General features: G+C 45.3%; 1 protein-coding gene across 2 annotated transcripts; it reads right to left on the reverse strand.

Moving 5' to 3' along the window:
* Positions 1-1,080: 1,080 nt before the first annotated feature.
* On the reverse strand, positions 1,081-19,246 carry LOC118509087 (proton-coupled amino acid transporter-like protein pathetic). 2 transcript variants are annotated; one of them, XM_036049219.1, is made up of 4 exons: positions 13,161-13,799; positions 3,132-4,144; positions 2,898-3,054; positions 1,081-2,826 (listed from the first exon to the last, which is right to left on the reverse strand). In XM_036049219.1, the coding sequence occupies exons 1-4, from the start codon at positions 13,212-13,214 to the stop codon at positions 2,566-2,568; spliced, it is 1,485 nt and encodes a 494-aa protein (XP_035905112.1). In that variant the 5' UTR covers positions 13,215-13,799; the 3' UTR covers positions 1,081-2,565. The 2 variants fall into 2 exon arrangements, with proteins under 2 accessions (XP_035905112.1, XP_035905114.1); XM_036049221.1 differs by lacking the exon at positions 13,161-13,799 and adding an exon at positions 18,973-19,246 and having other exon boundaries at positions 1,092-2,826.
* Positions 19,247-21,259: the final 2,013 nt, after the last annotated feature.

The raw sequence follows: 21,259 nt of genomic DNA on the forward strand, positions 1-21,259 counted from the left end.
TATGCAGTACAGTTTCGGAGGAAAATGATGTTTGTTTCATCTTTCTGAAATGTCTCAGGGTGATTGAGTGATCAATTTGGTTGCAGTAAACTAACAGTAAAAGACGCATGATAACTGTGTTTTAATTATATCTATGATTGATTCTTGAGTTTAACTAACATGATCTGTTATTCTAACAAAAAAGGATTTCAAACTGTTTTCTAACAAAAAAGGGAAAAAATGATTAGAGTGAAAAACGTGTAGCAGTCAAAAAAAAGATAGAGAAGAAGAAAACACAAAGAAAAATTATAAAATTAAGTAATTCAATCTTATGCATTTGTTTTTGTCAAAGAAAGATAATGGTCAAGAGCTTTACAAAGTGTTACCTACATAATAGAATATAGTGGCTATCTAGTTCGTGACCATCTTACTTTACCTTTTATCTGTAGATACCGCGAGCAAATCCAGGCCGTTTACTATGCCATTGATACCTTCCTAGCCTTTACGTTTTATGTTTTTTTAAACCATTGTTTTTAGTAAATGATTTACTCTTTTTTTTCCTCTTTTTTGAAATCAAACATAAAAATTTCAACCTAAAGGAAATAAATGCACCATAGAACTGATGCTCGTTTATAATAACTGAAAACCTACAAAATGTACTATGAATATGTATCGTTATATTTGAACTGAAATGCGCATATGCCGTCTGTGAGCGTGTCCAGAGAGTGTACTGTGAACGTGCTCCGCTTATAGAAGTGAAGGTAACTTTCACATTCTGACATATAGAGGGCGCTACCATAAGAGAACAGCCGCAGAGTACGATTGTTGATTCGAATTAAATTTGACCGTTGGAAAAGAAAATCTAGTTCAGTTATTTATATTGTTTCAATGTAATGATGATTCATTATGTTTAATATTTCATACAACTATACGTTTTTGTTACAAAAAATCAGGTTTTTTTATTTATTGCAAATGATTCAGACGTAAATGGTATTATGACAGGACTGACTATTCAGATACAGGTAGAATATCGAATAGAATTCAGAACTGTAGAATTATGAGTGTAGTTTCTTATAGTATCTGAATGTTGAAAAACCGATCCAAAATTGTAATTGTTGATATATTTATTGAAGGAATAGTCTTATATTCATTCCGAAAATATTAACAAAGCGTGTAGCCTGTACTTACAGCGAACTACTAATACGTCTACTAGAAATCTATTCTGTACTTAGCGTTATACTACGTAGTCATTCGCAGAAACAACCATTTTGACGCAATCTACTAAGACATGTTGCGGTAGAACTGTTCCGCTTGTTGATCGATATTGGAAGACTGCTTTCGGTAGGCGTTCGGAAGGATTAAGGTCTAGGTTAGGTTAGATAGTTGCAAAACGTCCTGCTGCTTCCTGTCTTTTGTTATGATATTAAAATATGTTGTTCTGAAAACAGCCCTCGCAGGAACTGGTGTCGAGCATTAACTACGGCAATCACTACTAACTGCACTAGCATTTCAATGGCAAACCGTTCTCCGATGCAAAGTCCGCTAGGAACATTTCCTCACGCACGTAACGCCCTTAGGGTGTATAAGGATTAAAACAGTAGATAAATATTTCATTCCGGCCAGTGTGACACTGAGTCCGAACACATCTCTTACATGCTACATCAACACTCAACATCACAAGTTCCTGTGCATGAAACACTGGGCATATGGGAGCCCTAGGTAGCTGAGGATGCGTCTTACAAGCGCGAAGATTCCCCCTTCCTTCATCCTGTGTGTACGTTATCGGTAAACAAGTCTGGTGAGGCTACTCTACAGCAATGCCGTCCGGGGACGCGTATACAACTAGGTTGGATAATTTCTTCTCGCGTGTAACGTCGTTACAGTTTTCCTAAACGTCCTAATATGGGGCATGTATTTTTGTAGTGTTGCGCACACTCAAGTAACACCAGCTAAGCTTTTTCTCCTTCCTATTGTATCGCAGATATGGTTCCCAAATCAGATTCGGGTCGAGCTTACACACTTAACGATAACGAACAAGGATGCAGTGGGACAGGTGTCTAGTGGTAAAAATGGAACAGGATTCGGGGAAATACTACGTGTGCCAGGAGAGGAAAGAACAGATCATTGGAAGGAACGAAAGATTAACATGGATACCTGTATGATATGATAATAAAATTATAAACTCATAGTATTAACACAAGGAAGCGCACGCTTACGCAGCACGGATCTACTAGCGCGATTAAACGACGTCATTGATTCAACGAGATCCTACAATTGATGAAGACGGTAAAGTACATCAGAGAGCGGTGAGCCGATGTGCGATGCGCATAGCTGCAACGGATCCATAGCTCCTAATGCACCGATCAACGCACCACAACACGTCGGTGGTCCGATGCACTTCTGGTGCGGAAACTCGGGCTCAAGACTTCCGCATCTTCGCTTGCCGCGCCACTCACATCTACCCTACAGAGCATGCAGTTGGTGGCAGAGTCAAGAGCACACGGCATGTGTCGCGCTGCGATGCAGTATCCCGCCACGCCTGAGGAGTTCTAGTGGGACGAAAGGTGCTGTCGGCTGTCGGCAGCCTTACACTTCTTCCAGATGCTCCGAGAACTCCACAATACTGACGTAAGTGCCGGTGACGAAGCCGACCACACCAAACAGAATGAGAAACACGTTCTTCCACAGGACCCAGTTGAATCGGCCGTACCCGGGCTTTTCGTAGAACGTGACCAGCTCTATCACGGCCGGGAACATCAAACCAAGCGTGCTCAGACACACAGCTCCGATGAGGGTGATGAACGGACCGAGGTTGGGGAGTGCTGCTGCAATTATGACCGTAAGGATCTGGAAGAGAAAATTCCATCAATCAGTGTTTGGCCAAGGAATGAAACACCAGATATTGTATTTGTACTTACCACCAGACCAATTCGGAGGGTGTACTCGGCCGCGTTCTGGTGCTCATTGAAGTTTCCTTTGATGTTTTTCCAGATGATCTCCATGGGCACGTAGAATTGGAGCGCATAGGTAAGGAAGATGGCTACCGCAATCATGAGCTTTACCATTTGAGCCAACCTGTTGTCGTAAGGACCAATCCGAACATTAGGAATACATCACACCGATCAATCGATTGAAGAGCATTGTATACTTACACATCCTCCACCGGAAGGTTCAACGTAATACTGCCCTTGGTGTCATCTCCATACTTCAAGTAGCCCAAAAAGCCGACCGTTGCGTACAGCATCACCACAACGGACATTCCAGTGTTGAGCACCCCGGGACAGCCGATAAAGTTCTGCGGGTTCTTCATGTTGTTCTCCAGCGACATAACTACACCGATGCCTTCCAGCGCGAAGATAACAGTTCCGAAGAACATTGGCATGTGTTGAACTTCAGCAATCGCTTTGCGATCGGACAGGGCCGGCAGATCAGTGACGATGTAGTACAGTGTGATGCCAACACCAGCCCCAATCAGCACGTTAGCGATCAGCGAGAACGGCGTCAGGTACTTCAGCTTTCGGATCAGGTTAAGCAGGATCAGCGGTACCAACATCATCAGGATGTAAATACGCACATCCCAGTAGGAATGGGTGTAGTGGTCCACCACCTGCTTCAGATTGGTCGCCACGAACACGATGTAGATGCAGCAGCACCCAATCAGATCGATCACCAGAAACAGGTTGATGATGAACCGAGCGAGTCGAGAGTACTTCTTCAGCTGTTCAGGACCGGCAAGGAACGCTACCTCGGCCACGTCAGCAAATCCAAGCGATGGTAGCTGTGCCCTTCGGCACAAGATGTGTGAACAGCGCACCAGGATGTGGATGCAGTAGGTACAGATGGCACCGATCGCGATCGTAGCGACCAATCCAAACCAGAGTCCAGCGTTCACGAATGCTAACGGCATCGCTAGAATACCTGATCCTAGCGAACCTTTCAGCAGATGGACCAGAGTTTCCATATCGGTGGTCGGGTGCGTCAGCTTTCGGTTCTCGAACGGATTGTACGTTCCGGCCTCTTCGTCATCCTTGATCATGTCCACCAAGGGTAACGTGGACCCGGCGGCCGTCTGTGCCGGAACATCGTTCAGCTCGGACTTCATACGACCGAAAATGTATCCCGTAAGCTCGGACTTGCTGCCTCCGGTGAGCTGCGGACGTATTTGCTGTAAATAAGAAGATTAATTCAAGCGGTTAGTGAGTTTTTTTGGGTTTTTGAGCAACATACCAATTTTTGAATCTAAAATGTTTGAAATATCTAAATTTGAAATATTTGCACTAGTAAAGTTCATATAGCAATTTAAGTAAACAATATGGTCGATTTGTTTCCTAAACTAAAACGAAACAATCAATATGACAGCTGGAGCTTAGCCTACTCCGATTGGCTCACAGGTATCTAATGTAATGCCTATACACAATCCAAGACTCTACCGTACAGAATCAAACTGGCTGTTTTGCTGTGTATTGTATGTTTTTTAATCAGAAATTTTCAATAATTTGTTGCTTTTAAATATCATCCTCATCTCAGTGTGGACCAAGGCATCCGGTATTAGCTTTCCAATGTTAGTAAGGTAGAGTGATTTGGTAATCAACGAATCATTCAGATCCTGCCGAGGTTGCAGCGTCATAAAAGAAGACGACGGTATGTATACCCTTACGATGCATATTTTAAAGAGTTATCTCAGGCCTAACAATGTTCGTTGGGGGCTGTAAATTTCCCGAGACCAATTAATCAATTATAAAACACCCCGCTAAAGATCATTGCCGGTCATTAGCCCAGGAAACCCATATGTTTCACAAGTTTAACATATGACCATGAATAATTTTGGCATGTACGAAAACTACATTTGTCACAACCTTCTGATCTATTTCGAATTTGGAAGCACGACTCGGCCAACAAGTACTCTAAAGTGATGTCGCGGCAACAATTTTCTGATTTGAGGTTAATGATCTCGTTAAAATGATTACAACATTACGGAAATTAGATCCGCTTGAGGGTCATGATGTGAATCAGTGTGTAATTGGATTCGGTGCCCATGAAATTAAGCCGTTTTTGAAATACTTTGTCAAAACTTTTGTTAATCGTGTTTTAAACCCAAGGAAAACCCTTATACGAGGAACTGTTCCGATGTCTTGGGAAGCGTCACCGTAATCTCAACCTCGACCTTCACTGTTAAGTTCGATTGTGTGTATGGTCCCGATCGTTCGCCGTTTACCTTTTGACATGCATTTGTTTCGGTTGGCTGATGCATGTTTTGGCGGCAGTTCAACGACTAGCGTAGCGCAAGCGCATCGTTCGTCTGCACTCTGGGCAAGCATTTCTATCACATTCGGCGCTACCCGCGTTAATGCTCTGTTGCGTCGTGGAATCTAGGTCAGGCACGTTCCGTTCGGGCGTGGATGTTACGGGTGCCAACCGAGATCTTGATCGCACTTTATCCGAAAGCATTGTGAGCCATGTGGTGGTTACCCAGAGCGAGCACATGCGCACTCGGTCGGTTTAGGCATTACACGCATCTCGGGTGTGCACGTGCGATGTGTATGTGATCCGCACGCAAAGCAAGCGTTAGAACGCGCACGTGTTCGTTCGCATTACGGCTGACTGCATCCGATCGGGAACATTGGTGGGTGAACTACGAATCTCTTGCTTGAGTTCGTCTTTATGGAGATAACTTCCACTGCTTAAGATTTTTCGATATCCGTTAAATGTAAACAGTTCGAACCTCCTGTTGAGTGCGTTGACTGTGCAGTTTCCTATCATTCGAATCATCAGCTCACCACAGCTCGGCTGCTGAACAGTTCGTGCTTTGTTGCTTTTTCCGCATTGCCAAAATTCAATAAAGTAACGCGCGTGCGTTTGGGATGTTTATTTATAAAGCGTTGTACAACACAAAAATGCCAACACCGAGCTTCGACCATCGTCTGCGGGTGGGTGTTTCACGCACCGAACGTCGCGTGCTCATGTGAAATGTCGCCCTCTTCATGCTTTGCCACGACGACGCCACGATCTGGTCCTAGGTTAATTTGCTCTCATCAAGACCGTCGATCCGAAGATGGCGGCGGCGATCGCGTGCACTCGTGTCTCAAGATCTCTGGCAGATCTTGACACAATCTTGTGTCAAGTTTAAAATACAAATATCGGGGAGACATTGAAAATCTCCCTACCGGATTCGAGTTACACGTGTTACCCTACCCTTCCGACCTGCGTTCTCGCTCCTGCCGGGGAGCAGTGCAACAAGTGCAGGCACTGCTGGGCGATAGAACTTTGTTAATGCACCGCAACACAATCTGTTGTGCTCAGTAAATGGCTCGTTCGCTTCTAAGGACAAAGTATTTCGAGTCCCGTGTCACAGACGTTCGGGTTGAATGGTTCGGTTCTGGCGCATTTTGCGTTGCGTACCAATCGTCACGTACATGAGGACGCGTTTCAACCCTGATGTGTGTTCTAAATTTGGAATATTTCCTACGGCCAGTGGTCATCGGTACATGGCGAAAACTCCTACGACGGTTCGATGTCGTACCACAGAAAGATCTTGCTATTTGCTTCGCCGAGCTGACGCCCCAACTGTGTGGTCTCCGCACATTGGACCAATCGGCTCATCGGCTCGAAGTGGGTAGCAGCTGCTGGAAATACGCATTCTTGAAGTTCGTCAAACATGTTGAACCGTGTAATTGTTTATCCATTGGCGCCACTCGATTGGCAAAGGAGCTCATTGGGGGAAACGGGTTAACATTCATGGGCCCATTTATTATTAACCGATCAAATCTTTTTTTCATTTTCCGCTCGAGGATACAATTAATGAAGATGGATTGCCAATTTTGAAGTCGATGGCGAAGAAGCGCGGGCGAAAATAGCTCTCTACGAAGGCTATCGACAGGAAGCGAATGCTTGGAATGCCAATGGCGATGAGCGATGGGGCTGCTGGGCCTGCGTTTGCGTTATTTTAAGGATGCTTTAATTAATCATGGCTATTGTTTTTCGGCCACCACTCTCTATCAATACTCTGTGAATCATTCACCATTGCTTTAAGATCACTTCAGTAGCGGTTCGTTCGTCGAGAAGTGAGCGTGGGATGATCAGTCCTAGGCCGCTAGCTCGAACGGTAGTGAGAGGGTGAAAGTATGCAGATCGTGTAGGATGGGAAAAACAACGCTCATCGATGTCATTTATTCAAGTACATCTTAAGCAGAGCGGGTAACGTCACGAAGGTTGCCATTGCTCTCATTCAGAAGATCAACTGCCGGAAGATCAAATGCGCTTGAGCAAACATTTGCGGCACACATTGTTGCAGCACTGGAACTCTCATCTCATCCTCTGCTGGCTACAATCACTCATGCACTCACGCAAACGGTGCAGATCAATTTAGAAATGTGTCACCTACACTTGAAATTTATAACCACAACCACTCGTGCTCGCTGTGGAATTACTATGCTCCGTCCCACGATCGAGTTTAGCGGAAGCATCAGCGGGCACGTCAGGCACCTAAACAACCGAACAATGGCTCATTTACAAACACGTGGCGTAAACACTGTTTTCCACCAGGCCGGTCATTAATGATGAACTAAAAGCTTTGAACTAGATTATCCCAATCGGTAACAGGTTTAACTGCATCGGCAGCAAAATCTTTCAGCTCCAAACAACTCCACCACCATACCTGGAAGGTATGTGTCATTGTTATGGTTTGTGTTTTGTTTTTTTGTCATTTCACCAGGGGTTTTGCTTTGCTAGACGCGTAATAGGACCGATTATTCCTTTCAGGGCACATTAATAACGTCGATAATTATCCGCGTATCCATACGCGTGCTGGAAGAGCTGTAGTAATCGCTTTAACAACGGCAATTATATGCCTGAAGCCGGTTTGAACTGGTTAGCATGGTACCAACGAGTGATTAGCCTCACCCGAGAACGTATTGGCGCTGCTTTCGATTTTTCTACGGTAAAGAACAATTTAAGAGGGTTTGTGTAATAGAGTATAGCGAGTAGAACGGGGACTTAGTAAGCTTATCGGTTGACTTGAGGTCTCAACTTGTGTCGCAAATAATACAATTCTGACTACAAAAAACAAGGCACTTGGACTCAATAATCACGCCACAGCTTTTGTTTCCTGTCACCCAAGCAATTCTTCAATGAACCTAAGCCCGGCTGCAAAACCACAACACCCAGTGTAACAAAAAGTAGCGACAAAACTGAAACTCAATAAAAGCAACACCTTGAGAATGTAGCTTACACACACACCTCAAGCGACCGTCTCCCAGTGTTAAGAAAGCATTATTTACACCTTAAAAAAAGATGCTTAACTTTAAGTTCATATTTCAGCTGGTGTATTCGAAGCGCTCAGGTTCACGTTCACGTTGCAGTGTTAGCAGCTTTTTTTTCACGATCACTTGCGGAAGGAAATGCACATCTGGGTAGTGACTGCGCCATTAATATGTGCATACAGAAACTGAACGCTTTTTTAATGGAGTCCAGACGCACTTATACAGCGCTGGATGGTATATACATGGCAAACGATAGCTTTAAACGCATTGAGCTAGAACAGTTTTTTCCGCACTTTATTTACATAATGTCTCATTTTCTTGTTATGCGCAAGTTTGCCCGTAGCTAGACATTCGTGATCAAATAATTGCATATTGCATAAGGCGCTTGTCTACAATGTCGGCCCGATCATCGTCAAGAACGCGGTCGTCTCGTGATGGAAAAGCACCTTGTCAGGGTTCTCCTTCCTGGAATCGCAATCAATTATCTAATTAAGAACCTGCGCACAGCGCTTCTGGCCTCTCCACTTATCTGTGCCACTAATTTTCTCCCCTTTTCATCGCCAATCGAGCCCAATAATTGCCATCCGAAGCCGTGATAGGTGTAAAGTGGTCCACACACTCGAGTATCCAGCACCTACAGAGGCAGGGCAGGGAAAATGGGGCATGGCATGGGAGGTGAATGGAAAAATCAACACGAAGGTTAAATTACAGGTGGCCAGGTACACCTGTATCGCAATCTGATAACGCGCCCTTCGCGGACCGTCTCGCGTACGCGCATTCCGCGGTTTTCCGCCGTGGAGCCGGTTCGAACCGTCGCCCCACAAGTCGCACGTGCGACTCGCGTAAAGTGATTAAGCAATCTGGGGCCGGCCGGCTCCGACCACCCGGTACAAGATCGCGCGACATTACACATTGATGTGGTTGGGTCGGTTAGGGTGCGAAGTAGTGTGGCGTAGTGAACCACCCGGAAGGCGGACGGTTTTAAATGGGCTTGAAGCAGTGCGGCTTAGGTTGGATATCTCGTCCAAAGTTAATTCCTTCCTGCCATCAAAACCGAAGGAAATGCGCCTTAAAGTGAGATCACCACGTGGAGCGAACACCCATGAAGAGGACGACACAGTTCGATGTTCTTCACATGCTCTACGATTTGACAACGTTTCAATGTCAAAAAGGTATCTAATTGCGGGGAAGGCCGATGCTGTGTACACAGCCAACGCTAGTGGCGCCGGTCTGATAAGAAAACCTCAATTTTAAGGTGTTTTTTGTTTGGACATGTGAATTAGATACATGTTCGGAGTTGTAAGCAGCAGTGGGCCGATCTACTTGTTGAATGAAAAAAATAATTTATATTACCCGAATGTCCCAACAATCGAGAAGTAATAATAATAACTTCAGTTCTTCTTCTCTCCAAGAAGGCATCGTCTTTTCTCTCCTTAGTTTGCTACCCCTAAAGACCGCTGTAGGTAAGCGGGTAACTTGAATTCACTGCTCTCTGGAGCAAAATTTCCCCTCCGTTTGAAATTGGGGAAAAATTGTAATGCGCCATACCATGACCTTGCCGAACGGCCGACCAGCTCCTGGAATTCACCCCCTATCATCAATCGCAATCAAGACACAATCAACCAAACACACGCCAAACAGGCGAAGAAGTGCGAAGGCTGTATGCTTCCGTGCTACTCCCGCCGGTCGCAACAACTTGCCGCGTGAGGCAGGCACGGGAACAGTGAAAAGGGAAAGGTCTGGCGGTGGGCTGGTTTCACTTTCAACATAAAACATTGCACGACCTACCGGAAGGGAATCAAAGAAAAGTAACGGCGTAGTTTGGTGTTTGGTGGAGAAAGAGAAAACTAAAAAAAATCGAGTGTCCGGGACCGAGGACCACAATCCACGAGCAAAAGTTGATATCCTGCCAGGATGTGGGATTGGGGGGGAAAAAATTGATTGTACCCCTAACATCCTTAAGAAAACCACCACCACGGATGAGACTATCCGTGACCAGTACAAATGGCACCGTTGCTCAATTACTGCCTTTCGATGAATGAAGCAGCAAATCGATGCGGACAGTTGCAATTCGCCCTCGGCACACAAAGCACACAAAGCCGGTTGCGGTTATCACGCGGTCGGGTAGAGCAACGGAAACACTGGAATAAACAATTTAAACGACAGCCACAATTGATTGCCAGCAAAATCGTTCGCATGTTACAGTGCACGTGGAGTGTAGTTGATTGCAGTTCCTGGCCGGCCCACTCCACGTGGAAGTGAAACGTAAGACTGGATGAAGCAAGATGGGGGAATTTGACATTTATCTTGTCGCCTTTACGTAGGGTCTCCTGTCGCTCCCTATCGCCCCATTGCCAATGGCTAGACGGATCGGTCCTGATTGACATCTTCCCGAGGGCAGATAGGGCTGGAGGGAGTCTCGGCAAAGTACTGTACAATTTGCATGTTGACACCGAACTGTTCAACCACGCACTCTAATGAGTAGGTCTGATTTTCTTGGTCGTTTTGTTGAAGATTCATACAAGATTTCCTTCCCGTTTCGGGATGTGGATATTCTAAGTCCTAGTGAATGTGCATCCCTGCACTGCACATGTGCATTATGCACCATGCACCAGCAGTAATTAGCGATTTGTGTTTTGCAAAGCGACGAACCTCGCCATCAACTCACCGCATTTGATTATTTGTCTCCCACGGCATGATCCACTTTGGCCGAATCGTGCTTATCTCGTGCCCATTAAAACAAAGTGGCGTGCACGGTGTGATGAGCACAGTTAAATTGTTGTGGAGTTAAAAATACACCACTCATAAATTTGACCGCCCGACAGGGTTGCGCCTGTTGTTCCTGCTTTTCCCAGAACTTTTTCTTTGTACTTCGGTCTTCGGTTTTTGCGATAATTTGCGATCCGAGGTGCCCAAGGTCGTTCGAAGGATTTTTTAAACGCCAAAAAAAAAATCCGGCTTCAACGTCAGATGCGGCAATAAATACGCATCGGAAAGATGGAATCTTTCGGTTTGGGTTATGGTCATCGTGACCGGGGTGGACCGTGCCGGGAAAGTCACATGCAAAACAAAGCTCGCGCGTTCTACCGTGCGTCATCCCGCGTACGTTAACGTCCGCGCCGCACGGGCGGAAAAAAAGCAAAACAATTGCAAGAGGCCTGTCATGTAAAATGCTATTTTTGGTGAAAAGCGTTATTTACGTTCCGTCTACCGTGGTCCGGCGTTTAGTGCTATTTTCCCACCGCGGGTACTTCTGCCCGCGAGAAGTCCGAGAGTCACGGGAGGGAACGGTCGGACAATAAATAAAGCACAGCAGACACCAAACATTGTACCACTAACGCAGCTAATGCTCATCACAGTCGGCAGCAAAATAAATGATGTTACATCATTTTTAAGGGACAATCGGGAAACGATATATTTATCTTCCCGTAGCACGATAGCGAACCGGCTCGATCTGAATCCGTTCGGTACGGTGATTGCTGAATCCGTAACAACCGGTGCCAAAGAAACGCATGAACCGTAACTAACGGCTTGCTTGCACGGTCACAGTTGTGGATGTACGAGTAATTTAAAATAGCCTTCACCCTGCTTATACCGTACGCATCTGGACAGGGGGGGCCAGACCGAGTGAGGCAAGACAGTCGGAAGCGATCGCACACTTAATCGCAAATACAGCTTATTCATACAATCCGTCTATTATTGATGCACGGGCGAACCTTAAAAAAGGGCATGTGCCAGATGGCAGGCATTCCTTTGAGCACCAATTAAGCATCCCGCAGTGCGCCCATCTGTAGTTCTGCTCGATACTGAAGACTGTTTTATCAGCGTTCAATCAACGATCGATTCCCCCCCTAGCTCGATAAGGAATGTGGACGAGTGAGTGTGCGCGAACGTGTCGCTGTATAGCGATGCACTGATTCTCTTATCTATCCGTACATTGTGACATTTTGCCCGGGTGCCCCTGCTAAACAGGCGGAAATGTGAGGAATTCGCCTACTGATGACAGTACCGGAAGTGCCCTTCCTCGTATTGGCACACCATCGGATGGTTCCCATAAGGTGACCAGGCTGTAAGTTAATCCTATAATTTGATCCACAGTTGTGTACGGTACTGCCACAGGGTTTTTTTTTCGATCGTAAAAAGAGCTGGAGCTTATTTCCGATTTTTTGTGGATAAGATACGCATCGGTAAGCACCATTTACCACTAGCAGCACATCGGTAATGAACTTTTATGACTCATCATTAGTATCCAGCAATATGAAGTACCCCGGTCACTGAAGTTGCTAATTGAACTTCCAAACTAAGCCTTGGTACTTTTCCCCAGTTCCAAGAGCAGCTAGGAGTGGGGAATGCAACAAACACCTTCTCGAGTTTGAAAAAGGGTTTCACTGTTCCACGTCATGCGTGGTGATCGTAGGGTGCAAAAGTTTTGCCCCGCACGATGCTCGCAGGTGACATCGTTTCCGTTGCATTTATGCATATTCAGAACATGCCACGCTTTCGTATCGAGTTTCTCGAGCAATATTCGCCTCCGTTACTGGGAAGCGCCCTTGGGTGGAGGTAGTTCAAACAGTTTCAACAAACATACGCCACTCGGGATCCTTCAACGTGATCGTCCGCCTGCTTCGAGGGCCGTAGCGAAGCAGAATTATGAACGAACGGGTGTATGACGATCGACCCTTTGGTAGCATATTTTACCATTTCTTCGAACTGGAGAGCACATTTTTCACGCCGGGTGTAATACGAGAGTTACGGGAGCTGGAATCTGATATAACTATCGAGTTTTCCACTGTTTACACTTATCAGCTGCCCCTGCCACCTGAACTTGCAAATAAACAAGCATTTTACCACTGCGCAACTCACTGTTAAGACCAAACAGGGGGGAGGAAAACAAACATTATCCATGCAATTGCTACTACTTACAGTATACTCCAGATGCTGCACCCGACCGGGTGTTTTCTTCTTGTAATTATCCATCGCTTATTGATTATCCTGCGTGCGATCAATGTCTCTCTATCGCTCGAACCGTCACAACAACGATCAACTGTCACCGTGCAGACTCGCGGTCAGAATGGTCTGCTGCTGATCGCTTCAAAGCTTCTCACCAACGACCGGTAACGACTGTAACTCACTGGCGCTAAAAACAGATATCGCACAATGATCGTGGCGTGGCCTTTCTCGTGCTCACTTTGCAACCTGTCACGGCCTAGTAACTTTCTTTTCTTTTCCACCAACGACTTTTTCCCTCACTGCTCTAGGGTGCGATGCACGTATTTTCGGTTAATGTCGAATGTTTCTTCCGCCTCGCTTGCTCTGCACGGAGCTCACCGTTTTTTGGACAGTTCAATTTTCCACAATGTTATTAAAATGAGCGTAACGCTTCACGCCACACACACACACACACCGCGGTCGGTCATAGGCGGTTTATTGCGATTCAGAGTGAGCGCGGATTTGCTGGCTGTTTTCGACAGGCAGGCGGGCAGGCGTCCGTGTTCGGCGACGGTTCGCTGTACAATGGGATGCCGGGCGCCGTTGACAGCCCCTTTAGAGGCAAGCGACCTGCGTGCGTGCCAGCTCGGGGAGAACAATCCTCGCGTTTGCGCGCCTGGCAGGGGCGACGATGATTTCGCGTCGCTCGAAAGAGAACGCTCGTCCGGTATACTGAGACAGTGAGAAAAGCCGCGTTCACTAGAAAAGTATTCACTCGGTGAATTGGGTGAAAATGTTTGCCTTCACCAAACTTATTGCAAGTGTAAAACTAAAATCGAGTTATTAACTGATTCTACATAAGTACTTAAGTCTGCAGAATCTTCTGGAACACTCGCGTCCATTCAAAAGGGAGATGAGTTGAGCAGATCTTTGCAATTCCTTTTTGACACGACGTTCATTATACATCCCTTTCTTACTTTCTCTATTCGTAAACATTCCCGCCTGTAGGTACTTGTATTCTTCCCCGAGACGACTCCACTCTGCACGTGTTTGGGGTTCTGGAATTCTTTGGTTTCAGGTTCCTGAAGCATTTTTTTTTATTTTAAGTCCATTGAAATTCTTCGAAACTTCGAAAGACTTATTGGTAAACAAAAGTTGGGTTGTTAGTCCTTATTGCGAAAGGACAGTCCAGATGGGAATTGATCCCCGGGTCTTGCTGTGTGGAGACCGGCAACGCTGTTGCTTCTACCAATAAGTCGCCCCAATGTGTGAGCATAGTGCTAAAATATTATTAAAACCAAGTAAATGGAAATTTTATTTAAATTTAACTAAACATTATGCAAAGTAACGAATGGAAAATACCGCAAAGTAAATACTACATCAGGCAACAGCGACCTATTCAGCCATACAGGCAGTTAGATAAGGCACTGTTCTTAACACTACAAACCAGATAAGTGGCAAAGAAATAGTGTCTTTTATCTTGGTCAAATATTGCACCAGCTGAATATTACCTAGCTGAGGCTTGTACAAATAATTCGAATGATACATACTCATTTTATGAATCATTTCGCTTATTACTGCAAACGTTTTGATGACGACAGTGCACGTGTTGTATGATGATATTCGTTTTTTTTTTTTGTAGTCATATCTCGCATTGTTTTTGCTCAGTTTACACTTAGAAGATGACCGACCAAAAATGCCCTTACGACTGCAAAAGCGCACGGTCGCTCAATATCCCGCCAGTACTTTTCCATCCGTTCGTTCGTTTTAACAATGCAGAAAGACTCAAATTTGGCCATCCGCTTGCCTTTCCCCACGGCGCGATTTGCGATGTTGTGAGACGCTGTGCAGCTAGTCCAATTTTTTGTCTTTTTTTTGCGTCGAACAACACATCAGTAATAGCCGCCACAAAAACGCATGCCTTGCGTTCGAACATAATAGCGCAAGCTGAAAGGGAAGATGTGATTGCTGACAAACGGATCGGGTGGTTTGGTGGATGCCGGGGATGCCGGGCAGGAAACTAAACTTTAACCCCCGGTGTCTAGGTTTGTTGGTGGGAGTAGCAGGGGGCCTCGCACCACGCACCTGGCTCGGCAGTGAAAGATCTCGGTGGAGACCCGATACCGGTTGAAACCAGTTTTCGTGTCAGTTTCTGTTCCACATTCTTACTTTTCTTAGGTACGTTCGGTAGGTTTCGGCATGGCATCTTCAGCGTCGAAGCAAGTCCTTCATCGGATGATGGGGTCGCAAGTGGCCATGGGAAGGGGGGGGGGGACCACGGTTGCAAGCGTTCGACAAAGGCATCATGATTTCGTATGCGCTCTTTTCCACCTCTTCCTCTGCTTCGGGCATAGCATTTTTCGGTACGAGATTCGCACGGCGATCCGCGGAGGCGCCTCGGGCCTGGGAACGAAACAGTGGAAAATTCCCAAAACATTGCACCGTTGTGTGCGTGCGCCGGCAGGTAGATCGTACCGTCGCCGGCCGCCCGGAAGGAAGGGGCACCGATCTCTTCAAAACTCTTTGATGCTTCAACACTTGTTCGGCGAGTGAAGAAGGTTCCGTCCAGCAGGCGATCAACACGCCCGGAGTGATCGATTCGAATTTATAGTCTTAAGACGATTCACTTAACGCACGCCGCACACCAAATTTCATCGCCAATCAATAGAAGCGCTTCATTTTTCTTCGTTCTGAATCGGTTTAAAAATCAGCAAATCAGAGCGACAGAGGACGGCTCTGCGTCCAAGACCAAGACGACACTGACTGGCGGTACCAAAGGTCGATACTGGCCGATGCGTACGGCTTGATTGCCAATCAATTGGCCGCCGGCAAATCGAAGTGTTTCGTGCTGGCGCCGCCGGTTTAAGGCGGATGGAAATTGGTCGAGTGGTCTGGGCGGAGATCGGATCTGCTGCGACCGGCTAGTCACGATCAATTTGTTCAATTGAGTTGCACTCGGTGTTGACGCGGTGTCGAGCGTGTACTGTGCGCAGATCACTCTGTTCCACAATTTCGCAAACTGCCGTAATAGAGTTTTAGTAACAAACTGTGGATGGTCGCGATTTTCATTTACAATCGTTTAAAATGTTAAGTATTTTATTTTTCATTGATAAACTACAGATTTTTTATATTTTAATTATTTTGTCATTCAATTAAAGTAACTTGAAAAGTCAAGATTATTTTTAACGTCATTATTCATGGGATGAAAAGGTTCATCGATCACAACAAATCTCCAATAAATCGACTTTCATTCCGCTTACCATCATTCTTCCGGAACGGTCACTAATCTAGCAACGTTAACATAAATTCATTCATGCTCTGCTCTGCATCGTAAGCAAGCTGCGTTTGCCACGCGCAGCACCATTCTTGAGGCCTCCACTGTCACACGCATCGTCTGCATATCTTGCAGTGCATCGATCACATTTAAAATGGCGCTAGGTTGCAAGAAGCAGGAGAGCAGCATGCATTGAGCGGAAACTTTCCATGACGTCATTGATGGTTGACAAATGTCGCTCCAACCAAGTTGAGCGCGAAAGTTAAGCCCATGGTTCATACCGCACCGGTTACTTTGGGCTCCCCTTGCTCCCCACCGCCCACTGCTGCTACTCCCCTACTACCTGACACGTTTTGTTTGCAGTAACGCTCACCAAAGAGTGGAACCGACATCATCGGGCAGTGTGTCGTGTAATGTGACGCGACATTATTTCATTTTGCACGGCTCAACACATGGTGCATGCTGAGAGCGGGAAGAGAGAATGAATGGTACGGATACCGTTTGTTGACTGAGGGTGTGCCGTAAAAGAACTAGGTTTAACACGGGTGGATAGGTATAACATAAATTCATTCCATTTTTAAATTCCTTTTTTCAAACTCTTTTAAATTCTTTTAAATTGCAAACTTCAACCTATTGCAATAACTATGCAAGTAAGATCCACATTTCTACAACAAATTGATTGGAGCATTAAAATATAAAACGATTGGAAAACTCATGCGTTAGAGAGCGCGCTCATTCAGTGTTCATGAAGGTTCCACAGCAAAAATGAATGTGTTCATTCCGCGTAGATTCATTTCTCGGGTTGAGAAACACTGACGAGCTACATTAGGTGTTTTGAAGCAATTTGGTGGACAAAATTAAATTTAAACGATAAGTGGTCGCAACTGGAACGACCTTTTTTATTGAATGATGAGTAGATGTTCGATATGCTAACAACTACTTGCGTCGATTTTTTTTTATTAAGGTAGAACGGTTGGGCCGTACTCCTGCTGGCTTACTTATTTAATTCCAGGCTTTTTTATTCATATGGGCACTAGTTCAGCTTCGGTTGATGAGTCTAAAATTTTAAATGATTAATTTATTGGAATTATGATTTGAATATATACGACGTTAAGCGTTATATTTAGAAATATATTTTAGATCGCTGATATTAAGCAATTTTATTATTTTCTGTTCTTAGATCCGGGGATCTGTTTGTTGTTGGAGACCACACTACACGCGACGGATTAAAATGAGTTTTCAAGTTATTGATTACTCAACAAGTTATGTTTTATTCATGAAGAATAATCGGTGCGTTCAATTTTGTTAGAACATAACACTCGAATGGATCATCGTTTATGCCTACGCTTCGTTTGTGCAAACGCTACACTTTGTAAAAAATATTATAATATTTTTATAAAACCATCATTGAATATTCTGCACTGCCATTTACAAAATCCAGTTGTATTCAGAATGTAATGAAAATGTATGTAAGTTTTATTGCCACCCTGTTGCTTCTTCTATTTGGCTTAATGGCCTGCCACTTAGGTCATGCCTGCCATTTCTGGTCTAAGAGGCCTAGACTAGACTACTAGATTTATCTTCCTATACCACGTAGTTGGATAATCAGTCGTCACTACGGGGGACGGTCCGGTTGGGATTTGAACCCCGGTCCGGCTGTGTTCCTCACTCTATGACTTCACTTCATCGCTTCGAAAATGCTTTGCCGAACACATCTGTTCAATTAGAAGAACGTTTTCCTGATTTTTTTTACCTTTTCCACCTGAAACAGATGCAAGGTGTTACCCACATAAAAATTTATTTGTTGTAAAACGATATTTGAAACGGTGGAATTTCTCAAACACAAACAAGCTGTACAATTAAAGCTTTGTCTTAAACTTCAAATTCTCGCTACAGCACGCAAGAACGCTCAACGAATGGGTCTCATTAACGTTCTGTTTAACGAAAGCTTAAGCAACGTTCTGTGTTTACCTTATGTCAGGGTGTCACTGAACAAATAAGTCTGGTTACTTCACGCAACACTTCACCAGCAACCGGTTGGCCGTGTTCGGTGTACGGTGTACGAACAAAAGCCCAAATTTTATTCAGTACTTTTCCACTTAGCTCGGCAATGGCCCACTAACCTTGCATCTAACCGATAGCAACCTCTCAAAGATTCAACGCTTTTCGTTCAAAGCGCTCGTCGCCTGTCAGCGACAAGCAGCTGCACGCCATACAGTCTGCGCTTGCACGGCATCTCGCCGCTCGCAAAGGCAACCCGCAGAGACCCAAGGACTAGTTCATGATCACCCAGATTGAGGTGGGTTCTAATACTCCTCACACACAGAGGGAAAGACAGACGAAGATGCTCGACAAAGCACGGTTGGCGCGTTCACAGAAAGCGTTAAAAAACACACCAAAGTTCTCCATCCTGCCAATTTCAGTGGTGCCTTTGCGCGGTCAGGGTCATGAAATAGCAGATGCTGATTTTGGTTGGAAACCACTTAAATTTGCATTCCATCTTTCGACAGTCAGGCGCACGTTACTACTCACCTTCAGACGATCCGATGATCGAGCCTACGAAGCAACTTAATCTGCGAAAAGCTTTCACTTAAACCGTTTGAACCACTGTGGCGATCGCGACCTTTTCGCCACGAAACGATACAAGAACTTCACTAAAGGAGTAGTTCTGCCAGCTATTTAACCACTTCAACCGCACACTTATCCTTACGCCGAAAGCAGGAATGGCACGCAAAACAAAACCCGTTGACGAAATATGCCGGGCCGCCGTGTACTGAATGTCCCGTGAGGAAATGTCTGAAACGGTGCGCTGTCGAGGTTCGACTGAGCGATCACTTTAGGGGTCCGTCCAATGTTCGACACCAAGCTGGTCCTGTGTTCGTGCGTTCTGTTGTGTAGCGGAAAGGGTAGGCTGAAAATTTATGCACAACATGCTGCCACTACTACTCGGGTGCCAGAACCTAAACATCTGCGCCAACTTTAGGCGCACGGTGCAAAAAAAAGGAAAAAAACGCTCGCCAGCAACATGCGATCCGAGATTGAGAGATTGTCACTTGTGTTGATTTTTGTGTCATTATCTTTTGGACGTATGGCGTTTGCATATCATTGAAAGCGTGAAATTTGATCGCATAGTGCCACTGGGTACTGGAGCGAATGATTTCGTCCATCGTCCGTCCATCGCGATCGTGATCGTCCTCTCCTCATCTGCACTATTGTTGCAGGGTTCGCCCAGTTTTTTTCTGGTGTATTGGTGAAACGCCATTTCGATGGTCATAAAGTGCCAGAATGCCGATGACCCACCACAAGCACAACGCATTTTGGACGGTGATTGTGTACTTTCAAGTGCAAACGGTCCCTATTGCCGTGGGATCGCACCCAACGGACAAGGGTGCTCGTGTTGGTTTGATCACATTATATCCACATTTGAATGACGTGCAGCAACAGAGAAGCGACGCAGAGATACGATCACATTCGTCGTGTTTTATGAATGAAATCGCATGCCGTTCCAGCGTCCACGGATTGTGTCCAGCAGCGCGGCGTGCACTTTCACCCCCTGCACAATCAATTTCAATCTGGGCTAGTTGACATTTATTGCGTCGTTTTGTGCGCGGATCTGGCAAATTTTGGCAGAACGGTTTTGTCTATTGAATTAGACCAAAAACTTCCTCTATTGTTCGATGATTTCTAGTGTACCGCTGTGCGTTGCTAAGTATTCATTAGCAACGGAATGCGGCTTCCTCTAACCTAGATCTAATTCAATTATGTAGAAAACAAAATGGCATTAGAATGGAATGTCATTAATAATAATTATAGAATAATGTTTGTAATGCCACGCAAAGAATGCCAAATTGGAGCGGAATATTTTAAGCTATCCGGTGAAAAATGTGGATAAGCAAACGCCATAAACAAGAACTCAATTCCACAAACCTTAAGTTCTACTGATATCTTATTTAACTATTTTATTTCAAAATCAAATATCGATTAGCAACAGGATACTGATGGTCTACGCCCTATTCATTTCGTTTAATATCGATGTGAAAGCAAGTTTGTTTCAACACTTCATTAACATTGATTCCGGCTGGTCTTGATTAAGATGAATTACGCCACCACCAACAGTATTGATTGACTTCAAATTAATCAAACATGATGGACCGTTTGGGGGGAGGATTAAACATATTCCCTCCAAAGCCGCATAACATTCCGATGAAGGAAGTAATGTCAACGAATGGCCTTTGATTATCAATTCAATCGGCAAACTTCAACAATGAGACCGCCCACATTACGGTGCTGGACAACAGTGGGAAATAGGGTTCGTACTGCCAACTGGAAGTTGCATTACAGCAATAATAATGGAAATACAATTTATTCCAACCGCCAGCACCGAATCAGCTGATCTGCACCTTTCCTGATCTGCGCAGCTGCTCTACCGTGAACCGCACAGCAACCGTGACCAGCTGAATTATCAACGTGTGCCTATGCAAATCCGTCTGCCAAGTGTCCCGGAGGTTTAACCCGTTCCCAGAGCACCAAAACGGGCAGGGTTCCTTTCTGTCAAGAATCTAGTATATCCAGAGCGAGATCTAGGCGTCGATCGTGAACTGTCGCCCCCGCCACACACAAACGGTTGCGATTTGGTGATTTGAAATTTAAATTTTAAATTGCCACTAAAAGCCACGACGGCCGCTTGCGTACGGCGGTTACGGGCGTTCCGTCACCGCTGGAAGCGTGTGGAGTCGATCGAGCAATACTCGTGCCGGGGCGAGCATTGGATTAGCTCGTAAATGTAGTCGGCAAATGGGTGGAGTCCAGTTCTAGCCAG

The sequence above is a fragment of the Anopheles stephensi genome, chromosome 3 (genome assembly GCF_013141755.1).
Source record: "Anopheles stephensi strain Indian chromosome 3, UCI_ANSTEP_V1.0, whole genome shotgun sequence".
NCBI lineage: Eukaryota > Metazoa > Arthropoda > Insecta > Diptera > Culicidae > Anopheles > Anopheles stephensi.